Source organism: Primulina tabacum, chromosome 5 (genome assembly GCF_025594145.1).
Source record: "Primulina tabacum isolate GXHZ01 chromosome 5, ASM2559414v2, whole genome shotgun sequence".
Taxonomy (NCBI): domain Eukaryota; kingdom Viridiplantae; phylum Streptophyta; class Magnoliopsida; order Lamiales; family Gesneriaceae; genus Primulina; species Primulina tabacum.
In genome coordinates, this window is record NC_134554.1 from 1272421 (window position 1) to 1292796 (window position 20376).

The window sequence follows — 20376 nt, forward strand, 5'->3', positions numbered from 1 at the left end:
GTTATTTTTTATATAATATTTTATACAGATGGACCGCTGCTGAGCAATTTGAATTTCAGTGACTTATGTATCGATTCGTGCTGTCTATGTATATGTAAGAGCTGTAACCGAGTATTTGCAGATCACTTTATTCAAATTTTTTTAAATTTTTTTTTTTTTACTTTATTCAACCCACTTTTCTTCATTATCATTTATCTTTATTTAATGAGTGATTTAATTAAATATAAAAAATGTTTTAAAAATAATTAATATATTTAATAATTATGGTTAGATTGATGCTGAACTATGTATTTGGGATGAATATGAACTTTATATTTGGAACAGTGGAAGTTTAATACTCGAATTTCTGTAAAATTCATGTAATTAATTAATTATTATTAGTTATTTCATGAATCATGAAATATTTTGGGGGATCTATATTAAATTATGCATTTAACAAAGTTTTAATTTGAAATTTTAATACAGATGTAACACATACGCACCGATGCAGATGGACCCAGTAACAACGACCCGGCCCAACTGTGATTTCTCTTTCTGAAAGCGACGTGCAAATTGCAGATGGGGAAAAAAACAATGTTTCATAATTGGATTGTGGGGTGACCATGTTTGCTTTGAAAAATGGCTCAACTGCTGAACTGACAGTCGAATCAAAAAATCATTATATTATATATAAAATAATAATATATTTTCTATTCTAAAGATTTTAAATATATATATAATATAATAAAAATTTATTTATCCAAATTTAAAATCTATACAATTTACATATAATCAAATATAATTATATATATATATATATATATATTAAAAAATCAAAATAAAGTCGAATATTATTAAAAATTATTTTTTTATAAAGTTCGAAATCAAATATATATGATTATTTTGATTTCGAACTTTATAAAAAAATAATTTTTAATAATATTCGACTTTATTTTGATTTTTTAATATATATATATATATATAATTATATTTGATTATATGTAAATTGTATAGATTTTAAATTTGGATAAATAAATTTTTATTATATTATATATATATTTAAAATCTTTAGAATAGAAAATATATTATTATTTTATATATAATATAATGAATTTATATATATAATAAATTTTTTAAGGAAAAAATCAAATTTTCTTTAAAAAATTAAAATATATGAACCAGTCGAACCGGATATTGATCTTTTTTGACTAGTTCTGACTTATTTTACTGATTAAACGGTTATTTGGTACTTTTCGTATCGGATTTATAAGTTCTTGACTTTTTTAACTAATTCTGATTGGTCCGGTTTTTTAGATTTTTTGGACCTGCGTGTGACCGATGTGACCGATTTGTATTTACATGAGCATACCTACTTCATGGCCACGCCGTTCTCGTTTCCGAACCGTGTGTACAGATTGGAATTGAAATGGATGTTGATTTCTGTTTTTTTAATAACTTGAATTGTATATATATCTTTTGAAAACAAAATGAGAATTGATGAGATCTAAAGACTTCTGATCGAATGATTCCAAAAAAAAATATGATTATGAATTTTGTTGTTCTCGAATGTTTCGTGTCCAATTTTATCAAGGTTCGAACTGATTTGAACTATAATTTATCATTTCATGTTTGAACATTAACTAATTTCAAATACAATAAATTATATTACAGAGAATGATATGAATATTATATTTTTAGTAAAAAGGTATAAAATTATACATGCATGATCATGTTCGATCCGTTTGTATAAGTTATATAGTTTAAATCTTATAAGATATGTAAGTATTTTTTTAATATAAAATGTGGGGTAAGGACATTTTCTATACAATCTAATCTAACTCAACTAAGTCTAATTCGTATTCAAAATAGAATAAACTTAAAAGATCTCACTTTTATCACTGAGTCAAATATCTGGGAGTATGTCTCTTGTGAAACGGTCTCATGTATATTTATTTTTGAGACGGTCAACCCTACTAATATTCACAATAAAAAGTAATATTTTTTTCATTGATGACCCAAATAAGAGATTTGTCTCACAAAATATGACCCGTGACACCGTCTTACATAAGTTTTTGTCAATATCTGGTACATATATACTTGCTTAAAACTAAGGTTCTATTTGATTGGATGAATTTAAAATTCAAAAATTTCGATTATAGTTTATCGTTAACAATAACATAATAAATTAAACTTTAAGTTCATATCTTATTCATCCACAAATTAATTACGTAAAATAAAATAAATTTCAAATATCTTCGTTATTAACTATTCAATTTTGCAAAAAGGTGTTATTTGGATTTATATGAACACCCCATCCGACAACTAAATTTTAAAGTCGTGCCTCGTTTCCAAACCGTGTGTATGATTGTCAAAATCATTTATGAACATTAATCAATGGCGAAATTAATCGATTGAAATGAGCTATCAACTTATTGAATTGATCACCAGCTGTATGTTTTCTTGAAAAAGACGTTGATTGAACTATTATTATTATTATTATTTAAAAAAAATTACATATGATGAAATACTTTCTTATCCGAGTCCTTATAATTTGCACTTGTCTTAGAAAAAAAAATAAATTCAAAATTTTGATTAGCAATCAGAAGCTCTTCGTTCTTGTTTATGATATATTTGCTTTATAATTCTTTTGCGCCAATGGTAAAGATCAGAGGGGGCAATCTTGGGAGCGGGCCCTCGCTATGGGACAAATATAATACAGTACCGTGGTCTTTTAATGGGTGAAGGGTCAAAATGGCTCGATAGGATAATAAACGACACTAATTGAAAGGCTAAAGGACCCACCCCGATCACTGGCAATTTGTGAAATAAATTAGAGGCACTTCCGACTTTTTCCCTCCGTTTGTCCCTTGAGTGGAATATTAGTATAAAGCCGTGTGCAATTGTTTAAATGAGATGGCTTTTCATTCATCAAAAATATCAAAGCTTTTAGGTTTCAGGTACAGTACTGTGCATATTAAACTTGATTGGCCCCACCTTCAGTACACCAAGGCTCGTCAACGTGTGAAGTTATAACATGGATATTGGTTGGTGTTATAACATTTATTATTATTTATATATATATATATATAAATATGCTGTTTATATATCATGCATATATTATATTATATTTTTAATATGTTACATTCATTTTAACATTAGTATTTGTTATCTGTGAGTTCTATAACCCACTCATATTATTTTACATTAAACAAATATATTTTTAATTTTATTTACATTTTTTAAATTATTATTACCTAAAATAAATAATAAATTTTTTTATTTGTACAATGACCAATGAATACCACGCCAGTGAGCGTTTTTTTATTTTTTTTTTAAAAATTTGTGCATGCGCCAATAAGCGTTTTAATTTTTGTTTTAAAAATTTTTTGAACAGCGATTCTTTGGGTGTTATAACACTCCAATGTTAACATGAATATGGATGCTCTTAGTTGGGTTGATGAGATTTTCAGAATAAAAAATATTATTATTATTTTACGATGATGAAAAATACATTAGTTATCTTTCAGTTTATGATAAACCCCTGAATTAATATACTATCCTGCAAACACGCTAGACATGTAACTCGCACTAAGGGGATGACATTTGAGCGAATCTTGATTTTGGCTGATAACCGGCTTAGAATCCCCCATTTTAAAATCCAAAAAGCAGTTCGATTTCTTTTTTTTTTTTTTTGTTCTTCTTCTCAAGGGATTCTCATCCAAAAATATCTGGAGTAAATTTTTCAAAAATAAAAATTCAGGAAAATAACAAAAGTCGGGTGAACCTTGGTGGGAAATTTTGCTTTTCACACAATTCAAGCATTTTCCAATACAAATTGGGCTTTTAATTTCCGCATCTTGCGCTGGCGCATGCGAAAAATGGCTTATTGATCAATCATTCATACACCTTCACAAAATATAACTAAATATAAACTCACTATTGCTAATACTATTTTCTAATGTATGATATTCTTTCATTTCGTACTTTCCATTCATTTAAAAAGCTCATAAAATACTTATCCAATTTTCATTCAAAATGAGAAAAAAACTCAAGAGGCGAAGTACAAAGGCCAACATGCATTTTGTTTCGGACGGGATGGGTTGAAAAATATTAATCACCCTAATTTATTAGGATAGAAAGTCAAATTGTTTAATATTTGAACATAATTTCAACGATTATTTCATAATTACTGTCTTATAATCGATCGTTACCTTATTACTAATTTATTTAAGAAATGAAACAATTATTTCTCCAACACAGCAGACGGTGTCAGATCTTTCCAGGTAGGAGCAAAACATTTTCACCAACTTGTTTGACATTTTATTATTTAAAAGCAACATTTTCATCAACTTGATTGACATTTTATTATATTTATTACTGTTAAAACCATAATTTTCGTCAACTTGATTGACATTTTGTTTCCGATGACGGGTACAATGAACCCCTGTAGGTTTGGTTCGAACAAAAATTATTAATCAATTTAATTTCATCACTTTTTTTGGAGCTTTCATTTATGGTGGAAAAATTTCAAAAATGTCGTATTGTCTAGTTGAATGAATCTGTTCTTTTATCTTATTTTTATTGATAAATAATCATATCGTATATAATTCAAATATAGGAAGTTCAAACCACATTAATTTCAATCTCTAATTTCAAAAATACATTTAATCCAAACGATCAAATTAGTTTTGCAATCACATTTAATTCATTTAGTCAACAAAAACGTTTAAGAATTAAACTGATTTATGTCAAACATTAAAGTCAAAACAATTTGTCAATTATCTTAATTGACTTTTTAAAGTCACACAAAAACTTATGTGAGATGGTGTAACAGATCAATTTATGTGAGACGAATATTATATTTGGGTCCGCCACAAAAAAATATTACTTGCTGCTGCAAATATGGATAGCGTTGACATGTCTTATGAATAAAGATATCTGAGAACGTATCACAAAAAGCATATCTTCTTGTTAATCTCCTCCCCTCTTATCTAATATATATATTCTTGAAAGATAATTCTATATATGCACTTGATAAGAATTGAAAATTTTAGATTAATTCGGCACTTCAAATTTCAAGAAAAATAACTCTCACATTCTGCGAAATTTTAAACATAGATTCGAAATTTAAACTTCGTTTCTTAAAAATTTTCCATTTAATTATTATTATCTAACTGAGAATGGGATCAGTTTGACTTTTACTTTTTCCTCTAGATTTTCCTCGAGTATGTACAAGTTATTCAAAGGGCTATTATATATGTGCTAGCATATTAATTATTATACACGTGTTTGCAGTTTAATTACAATTTTTTGGGGTCAAACTTTTATTTAGACATTTCCCTTGACTTGACGAAGTCTACTTGAAACATAAACATGAACCAACCGACGGTAATCAACTTATAATAGCAGATATATCATTTGACTTGTAACATCGAATAATAAAGAATGAGACGATGAATTGAAAGATAAACATAATATATCTAATTTTCAAGATGTAATACTTATTTTGTCGACGTTGTGGAAGAAGGAAATCCAAGAAACGTGGATAATCTACATTTGATTTAAAAATTTAAGAAAATATGATCGCGCGTGACAAATTTCGCAACTTGCTCTATACTTTTTTATTTTTTTATTTTTAATCAACCATCCATGAATGTGAATCGTAGTTTGATAAAAATGCAAGTGGGAAATGCTTTTTGCCCCCCAAATAAATAAAATAAACAAAGCCATGCGTGGTACGGATAGCATCAAATTCATCCCCTTTTATGAGTCTCTTCCAAGTATTTTTTTTGTCCCAAGTAGTTGTTTCCTCCCACCTCTCTTGTCAACCACACAGCTAGCCAAGTCTTATTCACGTGGCTACCCAAGATCCCGAAGGATAAAAATTAATTTTTAAAAATTCAAAATTTAAGCATATCTGAAATATTAAATAAAGTTTACAAATAATTTTGTTTATAGTTAATTCATGGTTAATGGATGTATACTTACACGTGTCCTTTTCTCTTCCCATACTCCTCTTATACATACACTTATACGTACACATTTCCGCCGATATACATGAGCTGGAGGTTGATTCCGTGTTTGGGTCTGATAGCTGTGTTTGAAAGGTCCATCCCCCACCACCTCGGGATACCTATAAATACCCCCCCGATTCATCGCATCCCTTCATCAAAAAATTTTATTCTTATTTCTCTAATAAACGTATATTCATCGGAACAGTTTCAAGTTCGATCTTTCGTTACAGAATCATGGAATCCATCTCGTTTTATTACATATTCGGAACCTTGATTTTCTCATGCTTACTCCTGAATCGGATCTTTAAATTCCGGTCTCTTGGCAAAGTAAACTTGCCGCTTCCGCCGGGGAGCATGGGCTGGCCTTATGTTGGTGAAACCTTCCAACTGTACTCGCAAAACCCGAATGCTTTCTTTGCGTCAAAAATCAAGAAGTTAGTTCAAGTTTCCCACCTTTTGTTTTTGCAAGATTTCGAGATTTATTTGACCTTAATTCTCACGGAAAAATTGTTTCGGCTTTGGCAGGTATGGCTCCATATTCAAGACTCACATCTTGGGGTGCAATTGTGTGATGATTTCGAGCCCGGAGGCGGCAAGACTAGTGCTAGTTTCAAAATCCAATCTCTTTAAGCCGACATTTCCTGCTAGCAAAGAGAGGATGTTGGGCAAACAAGCCTTGTTCTTTCACCAGGGAGACTACCATGCCAAGCTGAGGAAGCTTGTTCTACGAGCATTCATGCCCCAAGCGATAAAAAACATCATCCCGGAGATCGAATCGGTTGCGAAAAGCACTTTGGAATCATGGGACGGCAGATCGATCACCACTTACCAGGAAATGAAAACGGTGAGTTTCAGCATCATTTCGCAAGCCTCAAAAACAGGGGAAAAACAGAGCCTTGAAATCTGATTATGATTAGCTTCAAATTGATTCTTGCAGTACACATTCAATGTGGCAATGCTTTCGATTCTTGGGGAAGATGAAGTTTTGTACAGAGACGATCTCAAGAGATGCTACCACATTCTTGAAAAGGGATACAACTCGATGCCGATTAATCTCCCCGGGACCCTTTTCCACAAGTCAATGAAGGCTAGGAAGGAATTGGCACAAATCTTGGCCAAAATCATCTCACTCAGGAGGCAAATGAAACGTGATCACACCGATTTACTCGGTTCTTTCATGGAGGATTCCGAAGGCCTCACCGATGAACAAATCGCAGACAATGTCATCGGCGTGATTTTCGCTGCTCGCGACACTACAGCTAGTGTGTTAACTTGGATTTTGAAATATCTTGGTGAAAACCCAAGTGTTCTGCAAGCTGTCACTGTAAGAGCCCATATCCTAAACTTCGGAAACAAACATCTAAACTTTTCTGAAATTCTTTTTCATAGAAACTAAAGACTTTCTGTTGGGATTTCTGCAGGAAGAGCAAGAGGGCATAATTAATTCCAAAGAAGAGCTCGGTGAGGAGAAAGGTTTGAATTGGGCGGACACCAAGAAAATGCCAATCACTTCGAGGGTGATTCAAGAAACACTGAGAGTGGCATCCATCTTGTCTTTTACTTTTCGGGAGGCTGTCGAAGATGTAGAATTCAACGGTAAGTTTAACTTCAATTAGCCACAAAACAAATATTTTATACTATTATTTTCAATCAAATATAAAATTGGTCAAAAAAATAAACTTCTTCAACTGCTAATTTAAAAGAAAAAAAAATCACCAAAATTATTTTGCAAACCGTCCCTGTTTTCTAACAGTTACTTGTTTACCGTAAATTTGCAGGATATCTAATTCCAAAAGGATGGAAAGTGTTGCCCCTCTTCAGAAATATTCACCACAATCCTGCTAATTTCCCGGAGCCAGAGAAATTCGAACCTTCGAGATTTGAGGTAATTTTTAGTAAAATAATCATAAATTTCATTTACTCCTACTAATTGAATCCAACATGATCCCTTCCAAGAAAAGATGGCTAAAAGTATTTTTTTTTTATGACAGGTGGCGCCGAAGCCCAATACATTCATGCCATTTGGCAATGGGATTCACTCCTGCCCGGGGAATGAGTTAGCCAAGCTAGAGATTCTAATCCTCGTGCACCATCTTACCACAAAATACAGGTGGAGTATAATGGACCAACAAAATGGAATCCAATATGGGCCCTTTGCTCTTCCCCAGAATGGGTTGCCCATTAGGCTCTCTCGCAAAAGCCCAACCCGGACATGATTCTTTCTAAATATAGGAAGAAATTTGGTCAAAGGAAAATGCCACTATAAATCTTGAAGGGATAGGGGGAATTTGTACATAAGTGAGTTTCCATAGATGGCAATACATAGAAAATGATGCGAAAATTTATAGCCTTATTTATTTTCCTAACATAAATAGAATATATGTTACGTAAAAGAGATATCTTATGTTTATCTATTCTTTTTTCTCCTTTCTTTAATACCATTTTCACTTGTAAAAGGCATTGAATAAACATATGTCATGCAAATGATTTTGGATTAGTCACATCAATTTTGATTAATATGGGCTCAAGCTATAATAATTATTATGCACTGATCTTCTAGTTGTTTATTGAGTGAGAGATTTTTTAAAGTTTCAGCGATATTTTTTAAAAATTACTCTAAATCAAACTACAAAACATCAAAAGTAGTGTATTAGAGAACACACACAAAAATTTTATAAAAAACGATTTTACTGAAAAATTAAAAGAACAGAAATTGTTCGATCAAACTAAATGAAAAAAAATAAGTATTTATAAATTTTTTGTCTCCAAGGAAAAATGTGTTATATATTGCAACTCTAGTGTAGTAATTAATAATATTCTTTTAGCAAATATTTTAATAATTATATGTTATATATGTACAAAGCACCAGTGTAATAATACATACGCCGAAACACGATTCTTATATAAATGGCAGGAAATTTGATGACGAGTAATTGAAGTTGACACAAAAATGGGAACATAAACGAATCCGTACCTGTATAAGGTGGCGAGGCCGAGTGGTGTTCACCCAAAATTCGGGAAGCGGCGTTTTAAGTATAGAACGAGGAAAGAATCGTAGTGTTATCTTTTTTTATTGAAAATCAAGTGTTGTGATGGCCATTGCAGTAAATCCATTTTCATACACCACAGGGATTCTTGCACGTTCCCTAAGCTGCTTTCTCCATCTTAATTTCCTTCACAGAATTCACTATTGGATCATGTGGATTTATCATGTTTTAAAGAAAGATACTTTATCTATTGATGATTCAAGAGATAAAATTGGACCACGTCATAGGAAAGGAATCTGATGACTGTTGCTTGTGAATTTTATCGGTTTCGAAGTAGAAACGACACATGCTTCTGCGTTTCATTTGCATTTCTCATTCTGAAGTACTCTGTTGAGAATATTGGGTAGGATCCTGTCTTAGCGTGTCATATAAATATGACAATGGTGAACCCCTGCAGCCATTGAATGTGCGATCTTGTATCAGTGTGTGTGTGTCATATAAATACGATTATGTATATATACATATAAAACTATGTTCTAATATTTTCGTGAGTGGGCAAGGTTATATTTTTTACTAGGATCTATTTGTTTTGTCACGCGATTTCTATCACTGAAAATCGCAGGCATGATATTTTTCTCAACTTTAGTGAAGAATTAATTGACAGTAAGATTTTTAATATATGACAATCAGCACTTGCGATGGTACGGAGTTGGACGGCGAGAATTGTGGCTCGTGCAATCCGGCAAGTGGGAAAAACCATTTTAACCGTGGCTGTGGTGGTTTCCCGAGGGGATAACCTGCATGTTATTTTTAGACAGAGTTCACTATGCTAACCTTTTATAATTAGATGCATCGCTTTGTCTCCAATATGATGCTTGTGGACAATGAAGCTGTGCGAATAATTAACTTGGCCGAGTCAAATTATAACAAATAAATACAGATCTAGCATGTTCAAATAGCTACCAAGATATATATCATTATATTCTGAATACTGTTCTAGTTTGCTATCTGTTTAGGATTGAAAAATAGACCAACCTTGGTCATGTCTATTTGTATTTCTGTCTGGGGAAGAATCAGGCCAAAACAAATATCAAATCATAGTTGACATGGGACAAACGTCATCCCTTTATCTTTTTTATTCTCTCTCTCTCTTCAATGTGTGAATTTTCATTCACTTCCCTTCTCTATGGAATCTTCTTCTTCTTCTTCAGAAAAAAAAGCTATGGAATCGCTTGCAGCCCCACAATTCGCCGCCCGTTTGACGTATTTGTACCGTGAAATGATCTCAAAATTTTGTTAGACTGAAAAATTCACCCTGTTCGCGTGTGATAAAATTTGGTCATTCTTGAACTCCTGCATGAACCTTTCTGTTTTCTTCAGCCTGCCTGTGCCTTACGACTATGGCGGCTGAGCTGAGGGTCGACCCCAGTGCCATCAAAACCAACATGGCTGAACCAAGATAGACTCCATCTTTGACTAGGTAACATTTTCCATCCAACCAACCTTGCCCCAACTGCTGACTTCTGCTCATGCTAGTGGCTGCACTGATTAAAACAACAGCAATACCAAAGCTGATCCTGTTACATAATTCATTCTTTAAGAAGAAAACATTGTCATGTAGATCTGATCATAGAGGTGTCGGTTGTGGGAATTATATGGTGTATACACATATAGCTGTCCACGTGATGAAGGTTCCTTTCGCCTAGGAATTTGGTGCAAAAAATAATTTTGAAATTTTTCCCACATGGTTTTCAAGTCTTCATACCAGGAATTATGAGATCAAACCATGTTTTGGTGAAAGTCTTCGATTTTGTAGGCTCCAGTAATATCCTTAACAGCTAGTACGTTGTATCATGTTGCTCCTATTTTTAACTGATTTTAAATTTATAATTTTAACCATCAAAATGATTTATGCTAATATTTTTTTAGTAATATCATATTACATGACACGAAATAAAATTTGAAAACCCCTTTCTGTAAAATCAGTAAATTAAAGCTAATATATATACCTTCTTGGATTCATAATATTATAAACAAAACTTCTCTATTTGATCTATCAAATGTTCTCTCTTAAAAAAAGAAAGAAGAGGGTGTTATACTAAAGAAAGGACAGGAGCAAGCATTTAAACTGATTCATTATCGGGAAATACTGAATTTGGCAAAAACTTGTGTGAGACGGTCTCACGGGTAGTATTTTGTGAGATAAATATCTTATCTGGATCATTCATAAAAAAATATTACTTTTTATTGTGAATATCGGTATAGTTGACCCATCTCACAGATAAAGATTCATGAGACCGTCTTATAATAGACATACTCACTGAATTTTTGTTCGTAAATAATTAAATTAATATGATTTTTTACAGAATATATCTGCTGTAAAATGATTTTTCAATCATCTGTTTTGTTTTTTTATGATGATAGAATACAATATTGTTAATTTTTCATACCCAAAATCTTTGAACTAATATGGTATGCAAACCACGTTAGCCACATAAATAACATATTGCAAACTTTGTGCAACATACAAAAATATTGATACAAAAAATCATACTTTTTATCATTGATCAAACATTAATCATTAATCAAATACTCGTCAACTTCACTAACACTGCCCAGTATAAGTTTTGCTTAGTGTTGACTTCAGACATTAAACCCACTGGGACTAATTTTCAATCGTAAAATTTTATTTAACTTTTCATATCACACAATTTAACTTTTTATATAACACTCACAGATTAGATAAACACATACATATTATATACATATATAATTTACCAAGATTGCCAGTTATATGATACTTACCAAGATAAAATCAACAAAGCGCAGGATAAAATGGGCATTCTGAGTTTACAGCTGGTGATGTCCTCTGCTGAACAGAATTTTCTGGAGATCAATAATAAATTTGCCGTCACTTGAGTCGCAACCAGAAAGATTAAACCCATGACTCCCAATTCAACGCCCGCGCTTCTGGGCAAATAACACAGCTTTCCCTCCAATCTAAGATCCTCTTTCTGGATCAAAATCAATGAATGAATCGATACGCTGAACTGTATAATAAAAAAATCGAAATGATCGTATGTAAATCACAAATACCTTCGATTTCTTGAATTCAGCAGCAAGGCACAAGGTAAAGGAAACAAGGCCAAATGCTACGGTGACACAGGAGAACAATACAAAACTGTGACTATTTAGTCTTTCCATGTAAAATTACAATGGCTAGTTTGAAATTATGAGTGTGTACTTATCCTTTGATCAAAGATTTGGGAAGGAGAAACATGGATTGGGATTGAAGCTTGGAGTCTAATGAAAGCAAACAAGAATTGGGTGTTGGGTTCTTGATGTTTACCTTTCTTGGATTAGGATTGGTGGAGACGATGACCTTTTGGTGTAGAAAGTAATCTTTCATTTTCTTCAGTGGAGAACATTGAATAATAGTAATGTCATATTAAAATATAATTATTGAGGTTTTGAGATTGGTGTGAATTAAAGGTAATAAATATGTGATGTGAAAGTATAAAATGAAGAATAAAAATGAAGTTATATGTTTTTATTCATAGATATGGAAAATAGGAAAACTGTTACATATTTCGGAAACTTGCATATGGTGAAAGAAAAAAGAAAGAGTGGACCTAAATCTGTATTTATTGGGTTGTTGGGGCACAAGAAAAGTAAAGAAAAAGAAAAAGAAAGACGTCCCCAGACCCCAGTTGGCATCAGATGCCAACAAGCTTTCTATCAAGCAATTTCAAAGCCACGCCAATAACCAACCCACCTTCATATTCTAATTCCAACTTTAACCTCAGACTAATATTTATTATTCATTTAATTTGATAGATTGTAACTCCAAATTTGCATTCACCTCTCCTACACTTTATTTTTTTTTATCATTCTCATCCCTTGTATAAATTAGAGAGATGAGTGTCAAATACATAAAATATAAGAAAAGTAAATACAAATGACTCAAAAATCAAACTTACAAATGTTATTACAGATATATCACATCAAATCTATACAATATTATTAAGTATGAGACTCCTTGAGTAACTAATTTTTGGTGTCATGGTCTGTTTTGGTAATTGTATATATAAATAAAGTGTTAAAACTTTGAAGCAAGTCTCATGTGGCTCAGCGAATAAAGCTTTTATTTTTAAGTATCAAGTTGTATGTTCAATTTCTATTAGGACATTTTTTCCTTTCTTTTTCTTATCTATTTTTTAATCTAAATTGGACTGTAGTCCCTCACTATTTTTTATAATTACATTTTGATTCTCATTTAAATATAAATCAAATTAATTATGTACTGGTATTAAAATAAGGAGCAGTAGTTTATAAACCCAGCCCATGAAGATTTTACCACCAAGTTGGCAACTTTTTTGGGTTGTGATAGATAATACACATCTTAGGTTTATGACATAATAAACGTTTTAAATACATTTCATCTTCAGAATCATCGACAGACGACAATGTGTGTAATAATTTATTTTTTAAACACAATATGTATCATAATAACAATAATAGTAAAGATTATAATAATAAAATTTCCAATCCATATTCGTTTGCTCCAGGATACACATCAAGGATTGCTAGCTAATTCAACTCTTCTCTTGCCAAGGACCTCAAGAACTGACTGAGCAGTGCAGTAAGCAATTGCCTGAACCGTGACCATCGGATTTACCCCCAAAGCGGTTGGAAAAACGCTCGTATCCGCCACGAAAAGTCCCTCTACTTCCCAAGTCTCCCCATTGGGACGTACAGCTGACTCCTTCGGGTTGACCCCCATTCGGCAACTTCCCATCTGATGTGCTGAACATATAGGTGTTTCCAAATTCTTCAATGGCCTTAAACTTTCCTCCCTCACAAACGCATCCAATTCATTTGAATCGGCTTCCTTCACTTTCAATACTCTCCCTTTGTTGTGATGTGTCCCGATTTCCTCGGCACCGGCTGCTGCTAATATCCTCAATGCTCTGTCTACTCCTTTGCTCAGAATTTCTCGATCGGATTTCTCCAATTTGTAACTTATATGAGTAGGCGACACTACAGCGCCCGAACCTTTATCTCTGGCAAGAGCAAATAGGTGAGCAGTTCTTGAAAATTTAAGCATCCGCTGTTTTATATCTGTACCAGAAAGCCATGGCATTAGTACAGAGAACATTCCAGGGTGCAATGCCGGTGTCTGAATCACTGCCCCGTATCCCGAATCTTCGAAATTCGCCACAACTGTCGACATATTTGTCAAAATGATACCGTTGTAGCTATTTTTCTCTCCCTCAGGCCATGAATCAGGTGAATCTGATTCAGGAAAGTAACCCCATGCTAATACGACAGGATGAAGATGTAGATTCTTCCCTATGTTTGGATTCTTTAGCCCACTTCGTTTTAGCAATGGGGGTGTAAGAATCGCCCCACATGAAACCACGGTAACATCTGACTCCAAGATTGCGACTTCTTTCACCCCTTTATTTAGGAACGTAAAAGCTACACCGATGGCCCTTTTTCTGCCGTTTCTTTTATCCGTGATCACTTTTACAGCTTCACATTCAGGAAGAATTGCACCATTCCCCGACTCAACCAAATCCACTAGCCATGTCTCTGAAGTACCTCTCTTCTTCCCTTCTTTACAACCGAGGCAGCACCAGCCGCAGGAATGATCCGAAGGCGCGTTATTCGGGATCTTTCGAATGGGATACCCTAAATTCTCACACCCTTTTCTCAAAACCATGCCATTGAATCCTTCTTGCTTGAATTCAGATTGAACTCCCATTTTTTGGCACACAACATCCAATGCCTTGGCAAAATCTGTGCTGTCAAACAATTCTAGTCCATGGTTTTCACTCCATTCTTTTGTAACATGCGGTGGGGTTTGGATCGAGGCCGACCAATTTACTGTCGATCCACCGCCTACTGTTGATCCTGCAAGCAAAATAACGTCCATATTTTCTGTCCCTGAAATTCCATTTCCTAGGTACATTTGATCCAGCGCCTCCCCCTCAAGCAGCGAGAGATTATTTCTGGCCAAATATCTCCCCTTTTCAAGAACTATCACTTTGTAGCCAGCTTTTGCAAGAACACCAGCCACAACTCCGCCTCCTGAACCTGAACCGATCACCACAGCATCACATTTGATGCTGAACGATGGGTTCAGCGACTTCATTCTCGGGTTTATTGAATTCGCCATAGAAATAGGGAACCCAAAGTTTTTTAACTTGTCCAGGTTTGACATCCTTGCTTGGTTCAAATCGATGATTCCTTTGTAAAGCGGTCCATTCAATTTTTCTTCACACGCATCTTCTTCTTGCATGGATTTGGCCTTCGCATTCTGAGTTTTGAGGTTTGGATCCGGGCCGCAATAGCCTATGGCTTTCCAAGAAATATTCTCATTTTTCTCATTCACCTGTTTGATCAATTCAAAATTTCCTCGTAACATTCCTCAAGAACTCGGGCGAACCAGTGTCATTTCAAGTACATATACATTCCAAAAGATATCGTCTCATCTCATAGTCTATGAATTGAATAAAATTTGGTTAAATTCTTTGATTAATAATCTGTCACACAGATTAACTATCCGAAATATGAAATGCATATATCTTAATAAATAGTATCATTAATTCATTCTCGGGTACTAGAATGTGTTTTTTAAACTCTCGGGATAGTCTATTTCAAGATACCACCGGGCATTGAAATGAGATACCAAAGTTTCCCGATTCTGTCCAAGGTCCCCTGTCTTTGGAAATTACTCCGTATTCAAAACTATTTATTGTTTCTCAACAAATTTCCTGTTGAATCATGGAACACAAGGCAACTTTTGAAGAGCGAGTGCCACGGAAGACATAGTTGAATTGAATATGGTCGTGGTTTAAACTTATGTTCCAACTACCAACCAACAACTCTAATCTATAAAAATGAAAACAACATATTTATATCTTACCATTAAAATTTGCTGTCAAGCTTTCACACAATAAGATGATTTCTTGACATTATGCCGGCTTTGGGTCCTACGTCATTTATATATATACCCTACATTATTTTTATATATATACTCAAATAATTGATTATAGATACCAATAATTTGAGGGCTTAGAAAGGGTTGGAATCAATGAACTTCTGTCTCATCCACCCGATTGTTAGAATTCAATAAAAAAATTATGCAACTGAGGGTTCCATGCCTTGTGCTAAGATTAGGACAGAAACTTGAGAATTGTTTGGTTTTTCTTTTTTAATATTTTGGGAAAAGGCTACAAAAAATATATCATTTCTAGAAATGATTCTGTGGGATGTAAATGTATGTTTTGAGCAAATATATGTTTGATCATATACTATTTTATCTGATAATATTATTAAATTATATTCGATAAGAAAAAAATAATTTAAAAAAGTTGTTTATGAATAATTGTGCAACAACAATATTTAGTTTTATTTTTTCGGGAGGAGAAAGTCATTCCATTAATTGAAACTATACAAAGTTGTTGGGCGCTATCGAAATGTAATCAATTAATTGTCATTGGAGGAATGAGGCTGCGCTATTTTGACAAAATACCAAAATGCCAAAATAGCGCACTCATTGGAAGAAGATTTGCTGCACCTTAATACACATTGAAATTGTTATGTAGAACCAAAGCAAATGCGATGAAAGAGGTAAGTAAACCTAAGGAAGGTCTAATTGAACATATATCCATATAATATAGATTGAAAATACAATTTATCTACGAATATGAAGGGCAAATTTATCAATTTACTTGAAAACATATCAAGGCTTTTCATTTTTATTTCTTGAAGAAATTTTTAAAGTTTAATTTCATTTTTTTTAAAAATAAGAGTAGTTATAAAAAAAAATCTACTGGATATGCACGCAACACGTACACATGTAAAGGAGCATAAATTAACAAAACAAATTCAAATGTTTACCTGAGTAAAAAAAACGAGGAGAGTGAAGATCTTGATGGCGGAATACAGGACTCTCAAGAGGAGAAAAAAGCTACGTGACCACGAAACCAAAATCTTTTCTCTCTTCTCAGCTGAAATATTTGAAAATCTCTGAAAATAGGGAAATTTTCTGGATAAACTGTGTCTCCCACACAGTATACAAGTCCCTACTCTCGTCGACAGCAATGTTAATGCAATTCTGCTCAAATAAATCTTCGGGTGTATTACTTTTCTTCCAAGAAAATTCGCAACCTGCAAAAAAGTAAGAAAATTTTTAACAAGTTTTGAGGACGACATTTGCATACGAGGCGTCGGGGTGGCCAAGTAGCGCAATTATTATCACTAAAAGACCAAAAATAAATCTTAAATCGGCATTCTTTCGTTTAGATTATATATATTTTTAAGACATGAAACGTTAAGTTCGATCGAAATTAATATTGAGTTTCTCAGTGTTAAATAAACCTAGACGGCTCAAATACTTGGTGGTTGATGGATTTTGAGATCCCTCGAATTAATATATATCATACTTGATAATAAGAAACATGGATATCATAGCAATGTGATATCATCTTAAAACAATTAAATAATTCAATTATTATCAAATATTCTATTTATCCAACAAAATCTAGTCAGTTTAAACCTAATTTTGTTAATTAGAATTGCGTATTTTCAGTAATAATTGGGTTGTAAATAGATATACATAACGGACTTTTAAGGTCAATAATTCGATGCACATGAAATTGATGTGGGGCCAGGCAACTTGTGGGCTGTGGCTGAGTGTAACTCATCCACTGGAGTATATAAATTTCCCTTTCCAGTACGAAAAGGATACATACACATAAATATATATCCACACTTATATGATTTTAAATATTTAAAATTTATTTTCGGCATTTTTTTCTCGCATAAATTCACGCAAATTTCAATCTCAAGATAAAATCTCTCTGGGTTTTTTTTCTTCCTAAAATCCCATTTATTGGATTATGTGTTTTTAGTTTTTAAGCATTGCTTTACATGTGGTGCCATGCGTTTTTCGTTCAAACGTGAAGGTCACAACTCACAATTAATAAATATAAAAAAGTTCGAAGATAATTAAACAATGAAAAGATTATTTCTTAAAAATTAGTTTTCTAGAGACATTAAATTCTTTTTTTTTTATCAACGTGTTTTCGGCATAAATATTTTTCAAAAAACTGTCTACGAAAATCTAAAATTAGTATATCGATGAAAGAATATTTGTTTCACATGAGACATGAATAATTTGAATGGATGAAACATACTCACGTTACAAAAGGTGTAGTCAGTAGTTGGAAAGGTTTCAATAAACGTGGAAAAGGAAATATGGTTTCAAACATTTAGAGCAACTCCAATCCTTGCTCCACAGTGGAGTTGCTCCATTGTGGAGCAAGGTTTTTCACTCCAATCCAGCACCAAAAACATTTTTGGTGCTGGACTAGAGTTCCCCCATATACCACTCTACATGTGGCGCAGCCACATCTCTTTTTTTTTTTTAAAATTTTTTTATTTTTTTTAATAATTATAAATATTTAATATTTTATTATATATTAATTATATAATTAATATTTTTATTTTTTAAATTTTTAAAATAATTTTTTCTTGAAACTTAAATATTAATTTAAATTTTTATAAAATTTTTAAAAAAAATTAAATAGATATTAAATTAATTTAATAAACAACCAAATTATATTACTAGTACATTAAAATGATACATTTTACAACATAATACGAAATAATTTTAAAAACAACAACAAACAAACAACAAATTATATCTATTATGTATAATTGTGTAATGGAATTATAAATAGTTATTCTTGAAATAAATATTTATATCGTTTTCAATGATTATATTGAAATAAAATATTTGTATCATTAAATAATTATTTTATTTATATAAAATAATTAATCGATTTTGTAATAAATAATGAAATAATATAATTATATCTATTATGTATAATTGTGTAATGGAATTATAAATAGTTATTATTGAATTAAAATTAATATTATAAGAATATTTCGAGAATATTTTTTTTAGCGTAGTGTAGATTGGTTGGAGATGAATTTAGTGTTACACTGTCGTAGGAAGAATAAAAATTCAATATTTTAATAATAATAATAATAATATACTTCAGAGGGCCGGTACGTATTTGGAATGGTGGATGCCAGTTAATTTCAGCCGTACAAAATAATAATATCTCACCTATAATATTAACTGCCGACTTTGCACATATACAAAATAAAACTCCTGAGAATATCTTAGAAACTACAATTCGGAAAAATAAAAATTGTACAAACCTATTGTAGGTAAAGTTTACGCTTACTTATTCTAAACAAAGAGTTAACACTTGTTTCTTTCGATTACTTGGCCAGAGGTTTATTTAGTCTCAGAAATAAAAATTGCAACTGCATATGTAAATGGAAGCGGGGAGAGGAAGGCAAACGTGAAGTTTATAATATTAATTTACTATTTATGGAAATGCGTAAAATGCTTCACCAAGGAGTTATTAAACATGACTCATGTTTTATTAGTAGTGTAGATATTGATAATAATGTATATATAATACAAGCTTAATTCATGAGATTAAAAAAAATGAAATCATAAACTCTAGTCAAAAGTTACACAGTGAACATACTTCAACTTTTGACATGAAACAAATTTTATAGTATAATTTTGGGGAAACGTAACATTTCCATAATTCCATACTCACAATGTATATTTGTTTAAAAAATTTCCTGCGCATCTTCCAGATTCCTTACCATCGACATTAAATCTCACATGCAATTCCCTTGGAAAATGCAGAATACCAAAAAAAAAAACAATCAAACAAACAAACAAGGCAAAAACTTATGTGAGATCGTATCTTGTGAGACCGTCTCACAAAAGACCTGCTCAACAAACAAACAAACAAGAGAAAGCTAGCGAAGGGAATCTACAAAATTCTTACAGGCAGCGGAGTTCCAGCCATGGAAGCTGAAGTTCGAAAGAATTCGACGACGGATTCGTGGAGTTGATCTCTGCGAGAAACATCAATAGAGGGCAACAAAGTGTCGCACAAAGCAGAAAGAACCTCCATCTGGGAGGGAGAATAGGGGCATTTGAGAGCACCACTGTTGACCATTTTCGTGTATCCTTGTGCACCAGCTGGAGCTAGGCGAGAGCAAGCGAAATTCGTGGTTTTTTTTGAGGGAGAAGTCGAGCAAGAGTTTAATTAAGAGTTGGTGACAGAAATAGGTCAGTGACAGTTGAGAAAATTTAATTAAGACCCTTCCACAAGTTGGTCCAATATATAGAAACAATTATGTATGTACGCATGCATGGTGAGACGTTACTTTAAGGATGTAATTAACGATCCATGTTCATTTTTTATATATGAGATTAACATAAACAAATCATAGATCAAACTTGTTAATTAAAACAAATATGGGTCGTTGGATTCACATTTAAAGCAATG

General features: G+C 32.4%; 3 protein-coding genes across 5 annotated transcripts; 1 reads left to right on the plus strand and 2 right to left on the minus strand.

The window, feature by feature from the left end:
- Window positions 1-6144: 6144 nt before the first annotated feature.
- Window positions 6145-8510, plus strand: LOC142545270 (abscisic acid 8'-hydroxylase CYP707A2-like). The gene is made up of 6 exons (XM_075652345.1): window positions 6145-6427; window positions 6519-6837; window positions 6931-7317; window positions 7415-7589; window positions 7772-7878; window positions 7985-8510. The coding sequence occupies exons 1-6, from the start codon at window positions 6228-6230 to the stop codon at window positions 8207-8209; spliced, it is 1413 nt and encodes a 470-aa protein (XP_075508460.1). The 5' UTR covers window positions 6145-6227; the 3' UTR covers window positions 8210-8510.
- A 1426-nt stretch (window positions 8511-9936) lies between these two features.
- LOC142545271 (protein MODIFYING WALL LIGNIN-2-like) lies at window positions 9937-12832 on the minus strand. Of its 3 annotated transcripts, none has more exons than XM_075652347.1 (3): window positions 12330-12832; window positions 11786-12030; window positions 9937-10557 (listed from the first exon to the last, which is right to left on the minus strand). In XM_075652347.1, the coding sequence occupies exons 1-3, from the start codon at window positions 12387-12389 to the stop codon at window positions 10320-10322; spliced, it is 543 nt and encodes a 180-aa protein (XP_075508462.1). In that variant the 5' UTR covers window positions 12390-12832; the 3' UTR covers window positions 9937-10319. The 3 variants fall into 3 exon arrangements, with proteins under 3 accessions (XP_075508462.1, XP_075508463.1, XP_075508461.1); XM_075652348.1 differs by having other exon boundaries at window positions 9937-10524; window positions 11786-11994; window positions 12077-12812; XM_075652346.1 differs by having other exon boundaries at window positions 11786-11994; window positions 12077-12613.
- A 621-nt stretch (window positions 12833-13453) lies between these two features.
- On the minus strand, window positions 13454-20174 carry LOC142545273 (long-chain-alcohol oxidase FAO4A). The gene is made up of 3 exons (XM_075652351.1): window positions 19870-20174; window positions 16889-17158; window positions 13454-15377 (listed from the first exon to the last, which is right to left on the minus strand). Exons 1-3 carry the CDS (start codon window positions 20041-20043, stop codon window positions 13557-13559), a joined length of 2265 nt encoding a protein of 754 aa, XP_075508466.1. The 5' UTR covers window positions 20044-20174; the 3' UTR covers window positions 13454-13556.
- Between the last annotated feature and the right edge of the window lie 202 nt (window positions 20175-20376).